General features: G+C 43.2%; 1 protein-coding gene across 1 annotated transcript in view; it reads left to right on the top strand.

Moving 5' to 3' along the window:
- Positions 1–7,058: 7,058 nt before the first annotated feature.
- LOC146806138 (uncharacterized) overlaps positions 7,059–10,149 on the top strand; it is a 99,686-nt gene continuing 96,595 nt past the window's right edge. The window contains exons 1-2 of the mRNA XM_085623865.1: positions 7,059–7,145; positions 9,814–9,843. Coding sequence (XP_085479991.1) covers positions 7,059–7,145; positions 9,814–9,843 — 117 coding nt within the window. The remainder of the gene's footprint in view (positions 7,146–9,813; positions 9,844–10,149) is intronic.

The following is a 10,149-nucleotide window of genomic DNA, read 5'->3' as shown; positions in this document are numbered from 1 at the left end:
CGTCTCCCTGTGTCTCCCTCCCTCTCTGTCCCCATCTCCCTCCCTCTGTGTGTCGGCCTCCTCCCTCTGTCCGTCTCCCTGTGTCTCGCTCCCTCTCTGTCCCCCTCTCTCTCCCTCTGTGTGTCAGCCTCCTCCCTCTGTCCGTCTCCCTGTGTGTCCCTCCCTCTCTGTCCCCCTCTCCCTCCCTCTGTGTGTCAGCCTCCTCCCTCTGTCCGTCTCCCTGTGTCTCCCTCCCTCTCTGTCCCCCTCTCCCTCCCTCTGTGTGTCACCCTCTGTCACCTCAGCCCAGCTTACTGTGCACACACTGTTAGCAGATCTTTGAATGGCCCTTGGATTGTTGATGTGAGTTTGTTTCTGATCTCCAGGCACCCATTGGGTGTAGTGTCTGTGTCTGCACTGCTGCTGTGGTGGTGTGTGCTGCCACTCTTTCACAGTGTTGGCTGTTCATTAACTGCTGTCATGTGCAAGAACGTGCCATCCCCCCCATGTGTTGATGCAAGGCGTCCGCCATTTGCTGGCAAGTCATTCCTGTGTTGGGACACACTGTTTGTCTGGCTGTGACCTAGGCCATATGGGCAGGGGGCATTGTTGTCTGCTTCTGAGTTGCACTATGTGATTTTTTGGGCCCCCCCTCCCGCCATCCGGCTTACCGTGTCATGTGTTGGTGTCTTCTGTGGCCTGTGACTTGACATTGTCCAGCTGGGTGCATGGGGCATGGTGGCGCCAGTGGCATGTGCGTGTTCATGGAGTGTGGTTGAGTCATGCGATAGCTTGGGGTGGTTGCGTGCCTGTTTGTGAGTTTGGTTGTGGATGACGTTCCCCCCATGTGAGGTGAGTTGTTTGTGTACTCACCCGGGTCTCGGAGTCCTCCTAATCCGTCCACTGCCTCCACCGGCAGTATGGCCATCACCCTCTCTTCTGCCAGGGATGGTAGTGTACGGGTCTGCGGGACGGCCCTCCTCCAGTGACGTTGGCCTGGTTGTGTTCATCCGTCATCTTGGCTCGGACCCTCCTCCGCAGATCGTACCACCTGGCTTGGCATTCCTGCTTGTTCCTTCTGGTGTCCGCAACAGCATTCACAGCATCGACGATGGTCTGCCACATGGCTGTTTTTGCTGAAATGCTGGTCTGTCTGACCAATGTTCCAAAGAAGTGTGGCTCAACTCTGAGGATTTCATCGACAAGGACCTCCAACTCTCGGCTAGTGAACTTTGGATTCTTGTTAGTGGGCATGGTGAGGGGTGTGGGTGTGGATGGTGGGGGGGGGTGTGGATGGTTGTGGGTGTGTGGGTGTGGTTGTGCAGGTGTGTGTGTGAATGTGATGTGGGGGTGTTTGTGAAGGTGTGTGTGTGAAGGTGTGCAAGTGTAAGGTGTGGTAAAGCTTCTAGTATGGTGCTGTAGGTTGTCTGTGGGGTCTGGCAGCAGTGAGTCTGTTGCAAAGGCTCATGGTTTGTGTGTGTGGGCCCTTTTTATTGGTCCATTGGTGGGTGTGGCTGTGTTTGAACTTTGGGTGGGTGTGTTATAAGGAGTGGTTGTGTTTTGGGCCTCTGTTTTGGATTTTGGCAGTTGCAGGTCAGTGAATGTGTTGTTTTAGTGGTTGTTGGACATGTTTAGTGGCTTTGTGCCATTCGAATGGTGTATTCTTGTGTCGTTTTGGTTTTTCCTGGTTGTGTACGTGCGTTTTTTGCGTGTGTACGGTGTGTACATGGGCCATTTTGTTGTACAGTGCTGTCCTTGTGTGTGGCTTGGTACGACTTGTACATGCGGTTGTGATGTTGGGGCCTGGGGTGCGCTCCGTACTTAGAATGTTGTGGTGGGGGTATGCTCCATGCATACGCGGGTGGGGGTACGACTCTAACGTACACGGGTGTAGATACACGGGGGGTACGACACGTACACGGGTGTACATACATGGGGGGTAAGACACGTACAGGGGTGTACATAACCGGGGGGTACGACACGTACGTAGAGGGGGGGTAGGACACGTACACGGGTGTACATACACGGGGGGTACGACACGTACACGGGTGTACATACACGGGGGTAGGACACGTACACGGGTATACATACAGGGGGGGTATGACACGTACACGGGTGTACATACACGGGGGGTACAACACGTACACGGGTGTACATACACGGGGGGTACGACACGTACACGGGTGTACATACAGGGGGGGGTACGACACGTACACGGGTGTACATACACGGGGGTACGACACGTACACGGGTGTACATACACGGGGGTACGACACGTACAGGGGTGTACATACACGGGGGTATGACACGTACACGGGTGTACATACACGGGGGGTAGGACACGTACACGGGTGTACATACATGGGGGTACGACATGTACACAGGTGTACATACAGGGGGGGTACGACACGTACACGGGTGTACATACAGGGGGGGTACGACACGTACAGGGGTGTATATACACGGGGGGTACGACACATACACGGGTGTACATACACGGGGGGGTACGACACGTACACGGGTGTACATACACGGGTGGAGGTGTACATACACGGGGGGTACGACTCGAACATACGGGGGCTGGGGGAGTGTTAGGCGCGTATGTGGGCACATGTCTCCATGGTTGCTATGGGAGTTCGGTGCGGACGGTGTTTTTTCCATACGGTTGTAACATCGGACGCACGGGATGGATCGTGATTCCGCGGTTGGACTTCACTTTTCACATTTGTACGGTAAATCGTCCGAGGACGTGTCGGACACATTTTCTGACCCGAGGACGTGTGGGGAATAATTCCCAATGCGATTCGTATGGACTTTTTCCCATGCGAATCGTAATTGGCAGTTTGTACGGCACTTGTACGATTCGTACTGTAAAAAGACCGGATACGAGTCGTACGGGGAAATTTTGTACAGGATCGTGATCGGCACCTTAGTAGACAATATTTTCACATTTTTAGAAACAGGATCTATCTTATTGACCATGATGTGAATTATACATTTGTCAATGCTGATTTCATGTAAGTTTAATTTTCATTTGTTGCTACTTAATTGCAATGGTTCTGCATAAATAGTGAGGTAAATATTGGAAAGTGGTACTTCCTACATTGCTTTAAAGTGCCAACAATACTCAAGATGCACAGTTCTATTGCTGCAGGCTTTATGTACTGATGTACTAACTTTTCATTAATAAATGTTAATAACATGACTTTCCCCTCACTGTCTCTTGTATCATAGGATGTCTCGAAGGTAAGGATAGATTTCCATTATTTCCCCTGTTTACACTTGCAATAAGTTGACTCTGAATTTGCCTGTATTACATTTCTATTTTTTAATCATGAGGTTTCATTTGTGATTTATTATTTTCTTGAAACACTGCTTTCCATGGAATAATCTTAGTGAGTAATTGTCACAAACAAAATATCATTAGTACAAAGACACCTAGGCACAATCAAAATTTCAGGTTGGTGAGTGTAATGTGTTTGCTCCCAAATTTTTGATGTGACAACACATGGACAAAAGGCACAGAAACAGGTAAGTCCAATGTTCATGAATTTTTAACTGCATTTCATTAATTTTGCAGGAGCAATTAATTACTATTAGTGAATTCTGAACTAAACTAAGAAGGACTTGCTCTGCACCTAAATTGCACTAATGCAAAATTCCTTTCAATTACCATATATCCAAATTTTACATTAGTTGCAGAGTCTATATGACACCAGTGATGTTTGTTCCTTTGCTAAAAAACAGAACATGACAACATGTTTCTAGTGTGATATACTGGTGATTATGCCTCTACAGCTCAAGCAGAGTGGGCTTTACTACAGGTGGGATATTTTGCTCTAACTTTATGCAAGGACATTATCATGACTTCCCCAGTCCTAGTATTTATAGAGAAACACACTAAACTCCAAGCAGCTGTTGGAAGGCTTCCTGTATTATTCAATAGTTTTTTTTTCTTTTCCTCCCCATTACTTCTACCCCTCCTTTGGATAGAATTGGGCAGAAATTCATGTTTATGCCATCTCTGGAGGGCAAATGTTTTGTTTTTTTCATTGCTACATCCAGCTCCACTCACCTACAAATCCTACCGCCAGGGGCATAGCTTGGTCAGTAAAACTGGGGGAGTGTAACCTTCAGATTATCCGACACTCACGCTATAATATTATGTTATCATTATATAAGAAGCAGTACATGAGGGGGGCTTAATCCCTTCACTCCCAGACCTTTTCCTCCAATGTGTAGCCTTTTTGTAGGGTAGTTGGGGTAGTTCACCCTTATGCCCCATATAGATATGTCCATGCCACATTTGTGTCCTGTTAGCAACATCCTGGGGATTCTAACGGTACAGCGGGTTTGTGAATTCCCCTGGAGGGAACCAAGAAGTTTTTGGGGAAGAGTGCTGCAAAAGAAAGTGTTTGTTTGTTCCCTGAAAATGGTATCAATGATGGTTTTATCGTGCTAAAATCACCATCTTCCCAGCTTTCAGGAACAAGCAGACGTTTATCAGAAAACAACATTTTTCAAGGCAGTCTTGTCATTTTAATGGTACAGACCCCATTTTGTCTATTTCTTGTTTTCTCAACCTCCTTTCAGTTAGTGTTAGAAATGGGCATAAAAACAACAAAGGATCGCAGAAAGCTATACATTTCTAAAATGTGAACAGAGTTCTGAATTAAGCAAGTGGTCATTTGTCTAGATAGTTCAAGTTTTTCCTATTGAAAGTAACTAGTTAAAAACAGAAATATTGAAATTGAGTTGAAAAAAACAGCCATTTGTGCTACATTTTCAATTGTAACTTCTTCTAACTATGGCAGATTTGTTAAAGAAATATACTGAATCCTTCTATTTGCAGGAATATATTGGCTTGTAAGTTCACCAAGATACCCGGAGGCAAAAACTGAGCTGCACCTTGCAATGGTTTTTCATTAGATACTGTGTATACAGCAATCCATATGGTGAAATGCAAAGAGTGAAAACAAGTATCAAGGAAACCTATGTGTTTCCAAAATGGGAAGCAGATATGAAGTTTAGAATCTGTAGTTATTTGCACACCTCTGATTGTGTGGGTACGTATACTAGCATGTGATTTAATGGACATTTTTCAAATTGTCTTCATTTTTACACACTGTCTTACATTTGAAAGGCAGAAATGCAGAGAAAGACAATAGTTAATTATATTTGCTAAACTATTCTGTATTTTTCTACGTCTACTGATAAAATGGTACCTCACTTGTGTGGGTAGGCCTAGTGCCCGCAACAGGAAATGGCCCAAAACACAGCACACACACAAAATATTTTTCCAATGAAAACTGTCGCTTTTTTGCAATGTGTGGATTTTTTGACCTAGCTCAGCTGGCATCTAGGGCAACCTAGCAAACCTGTACATATTTTAAAACTAGAAACCTAGAAATCTTCAAAAAATGGTCACAATCAGGGTGATCATGTGGCAGCACTAAAGCATTATCAACAAAATGCAGCATCTAATGAAGCAAATACCAGTTACGACTCATGGTTTCAGGAAATATAGCTGTTGCCATCAAGGGACTAGTAGACCAATATGAATACAATGATGGCTTCCTTATCAGGACCATCACAAAATGTAAAACCCACAAACCTCTTCAACTCTTGCAGACTGTGGAAGTTCTCCAGGTAGCTCTAGAGTGGGGCTTAAGTCTGGCACTGTTGTGCCTCAAACACTACTCAGCAAATATTAGTCTGGTCAACAACCGCATTCAAAAATGCATCATCCATAAAGGACTGAAAGAAATGTATAGGCAAAAAGTTTTCTGTATTCACTGTACACCCTGCTACACCACTAAAGGCAGGAAACGCAGGCTGCATCATGTTTGGGACAACCCAAAGTTCAGTTCTTCCAATGGGAAACCTTCAGCCTAACATCTGTATCCTCCTCTAAAAGAGGCACATTCCCTGCAGTGAGACTGGCTTCATCATTACAAGATTCCTCTTGGATTGAAAATGTCAGGTTTTCCGACATGGAAAACTAGTCTGGGGTTTTCCAAGATGGAAGGCCGGTCAGAAAGTGACTTTGCGGGGCCTCCAGCAGGGCCCTCCTACTTCTATGGCCTCTGGTTTAGGGCAAGTAGCACCTCTTGTGCCTCCTGTAAATCCCTGCACCGTGTGGCAGGCACCATGAGGATAGGTACTACAGTCACTCACATCTCTCTATGGGAGCTTGTGCTGTGGCTGGTCTTCGACCACCGCACAAACTCCCATCGGAAAATGTGCAGGTGCATAGTAATTACAGTTTTGGACCATCTACGCAAGGGCGGTCGTTCCGAAACCGCAGAGATGTCCGTTGGAGGCAACTCCGACTGACATCATAGTCAGGCCCTGAATAAAAAAACATAACAAATAAAAATCATCTCAATATTTTCAAAATGAAAGAATAATCAGAATATAGAGCAAATAACCCAGCAAGGAGACAGGGAGAAAATAAAGATAAAGAATTGTGAACCTGGGATTCAGAATAATAAAAAACCAGGAACTCTGAAATCAAATTCAGGCACTTGGACATGTGCCTGATCTCTGCCCAAGAGAACATAGAAAGATGAATCTCTACAATTGCTACACCATGGGACTCTCTTCCTTGGCAGAGAAAATGTGGGCCAGTTAATATCATGTTATAAACTTGGGAGATAAAGGCTTTAAGCAGGACTGACAGAGAGAGTTACTGCGTTCTTTTGTTTAGGATTTAGACTGATAGCACATTTCAGATGCCCTGAAAATTGAGGGAATATTTTACTAAGAAATCACGCAACCCAGATCAGTAACCAAAGTTGTTGCACTGCATTGCATAAAAAGGGAGATAGTGGGATAGTGATCTATCTACTAAGGTAATGCACGTTTGCTCTTTCCCTTTTCCTGGCACATTGTAGGTCCTGTGTCTATGCTCTTACACAATGTGTGATATTTAGCATAGTTTTTGTCCTGAAAGTGCACCCTTCACACCAAAATATTTTTGTGACACTGCACCTGTGCAAAGTGTAGATAAATCTTGCCCGGGCATGTGATATCTGTGATGCCTTTGGCAGAGCACACATGTGAATCCTAGACGTGACATGAGTAGTATTCCACCAGAATATCGACTACATAATATCATGAGCCTAAATCTCAAGCCTAAATTCCAAGCACCAAATATTATGAAGGTAAGTACTGATGTAAAAATAGTTTTACTCTGCCAAACTTCATATATGTATATATATATATATATATCACCCATTTTTGCTTCAGCAAGTTGAGGCCGCTCACCACCGCAGGTTCAAAGAACATCTTTATTTTAAATAAACAGACAGTTTCCGATTCCGTGTTGGAAACCCTCGGCCTGACGCGTTTCAGAGTCTCTCACTCCTTCCTCATATATATATATATATTACACCAAACTCCTTCAAACGAGAGAGCAGAGGCCACACAGGGGGTTCACCTTAGGGAAGCACTTTATTGGTTTTTGGCGAATGCATTTCGGCATATCATCTGCCTTTTTCAGCGCCCAAGTATCCAGGAAGTTTGCAGCAACTGATGGTAAGTCCTGCCTCCTTTTTGTTCATGGTTCAGACCCGCTCCGCCCCCTAATTGTCCGCTCACCTGTGCTAGTTCACGTTGGATGGAAGTGAACTACAAAACCCAGAATCCTTTAGTTGTGGATCCAGGTAGATGGTGCGGGGGGTGAGACTGACGCCCAGTTGTTGTGCGGGGATGCAGGGAATAGTGCATGCACGTTTAAAACATTTTCCTGCTTTAAAGTTCCAAAAGCGCCTCCTCAGGTCCCCTTACCGCATCAGCCTCAGAGACCAGATATATATATCTTAACCATTTTTTAATATGTGTATGTTGTGGGTGTGTGCATGTGTATATAGATACACAACCAATTCCAAAACATGCTATTAAAGGAAAACACTCACTCACACAATAGAGGAGCAAAGAATATTTATTCCTCATTGCCCACATCCACAAAGGACTTAGAACGCATAAGGACAATAGTGACGTCCAGATGTTAAATAACACCAAATTCAACAACAAAGAAAGCAGACCCACGTAGGTGCTACAGTGCCATCTGATGAGAGGTAAAGGTCAAAGTGTTGCACAAAGTGAAATAAAAACCAGTAAAGCAATAATTACATAAAGTGGAAGAGAAACACAATGCAATCTACACACAATTAAATTAATCCAATATCAAATAAAGCTCCCAAATGAAGTGGAGGATAAATACAATTCATTCTACAAAATATTAAATCAATGCAAATTAAATAATGTTCAGAGTCTCCTTTCCCAAACAAAACTCTGCATTTGTCATTCTAGACTTAACCCTGTAAAAATTATATAACAAGTATAGTTGATGGGAAATCGATATCTATCCCATATTCTTACCATCCTCTCCATTCTGTACATAGTGTATTTCACATGTGTCTTCCCAGAAAATAGGCCCAAAATTGCCACCTCCAAGGGACAACATAGCATTGGCATTTAGTGAAATGTGACCCTACTATTGGGACACTCATGACCAGGACACCACTGATTACATATAGGAAGGCTTGCTTGAGGAAAGATCAACTTGTAAAGAGTGACATCACAAAGGAAAGGGAGTTAGGGTAAAACTAGAAGCAGGTTTTACTAAATGCTTATTCACCTTTTGGGAAAAACATCAATGCTAAAAGGAGCATTGCATATAGGAGTGACTAAGGGCCAAATTTATAAATTGGCGGTAAATGCAATCCATCACAATGATGACAGGTTATATGTACCACCAATTTAAAGGTCTGCCTGCCCAATTTAAATAACAGCAGACCTTCAGCTTTGCCACAGCGGAGAGTACTGTCTCCACTGTGGCCAAACGTCTCTGACAGCCCTTACTTCCCAGGGCCATCAGAGAAATAGCTTCATGTCTCCCTGACCTATTTAGGCAGACAAGAAGTAATTTTTTACTGTAAATTCTGGTAGTAAAGAACATTAAAAGTATTGTGCTCCCCCTGCCCTGGGAGAAGACTCATGGTGTTTTGGGATTTTCATTTTGAAAAGAAAGCTGTTTGCTACAAGGCTTCATCCTTCTGATGCAGCCCTGAGGCAAACAGTAAAATGCTTTGGCGGGAACCACTGCAGCGGCAATTCCTTTCAATAACTTTATAAATTATTGCTACCTTGTAGGGTCATTTATAAATGAGGCTATTGGCCTCTCCACCATTGGGACAGAGTAATTAAATCTGAGCCTATGTTATTTATATGCTGCAATGTACTTGCTCCAAAGTATTTATAGGGAGTACCATATTATTGGTGTACAATAGAATATTGCAGTATCAAAGAGCTATAAGAAGGAAAGATTCCAGCTACGAGTTTGCCATACAGTATAATACACTATGATAACATTTATAAAGCATGCAGCTGTATTCAAAGAAGTGTCCAGCGCTAGTTGCCCAATTGTATAAAAGAAGAAGACTATTTAAACCTCAACAGAAAGTTTATGCATCAAAAAGAGAAGTCTTCAGCAGTTTTTGAAGAAATGATTAGGAAGGAGCGCAATGTCATAGGCAATGGGTTCCAGAGTTTGGTGGTCAGAAATGAAAAGGAGCAACCTCCTCTATTTGCCTTGTGGAACGCAAAGATGTTTTTGTGCATTGGAGTGCAATGATATTTTATCATCTGTTATCATATTAATGAATACCAAGGAGTTTAAACATTGGTGAAGAGATGTATGTATCATTCATAACAGAAATGTGTTTGGTTGTCTTTTCTGAGCAGAAAATCAGATTTTTGAGAAGCATTTTTATATGTGGTTTTAAATATATTTTAAATTTATGTTTGTCTACTGAATTGCTTTTCTAGACTCCAGGATCCAATACAAAAGAACGTGAGGTGGGACACCTTTACAATTTTTACAGGATTTGAAAGTCTGTATATCTTTTTTACATTATTTGCCCGAACGAGTTTGGTGAAAGGATTATGGGAATGCAAAATGTAAAATGAATGTAGTAGCCCATGATGGCTTTGTTTGTGTTAGATATGTAAATATGGCTGTATGTGTATATACATAGATATGTATGTGTGTGTATGTGTAAACATGTGAGTGAGTGTATATATGTGTGTGTGTGTAAATCTATATATATGTGAGTGTATATGTGTGTGCTTATCTAAATACACATATATATTGAGAGAGATGTG

This window comes from Triturus cristatus, chromosome 8, assembly GCF_964204655.1.
Source record: "Triturus cristatus chromosome 8, aTriCri1.1, whole genome shotgun sequence".
NCBI classification, from domain to species: Eukaryota; Metazoa; Chordata; class Amphibia; order Caudata; family Salamandridae; genus Triturus; species Triturus cristatus.
Note: the sequence above shows the minus strand (reverse complement) of the source record. Positions and strands in the feature narration are given on the sequence as shown.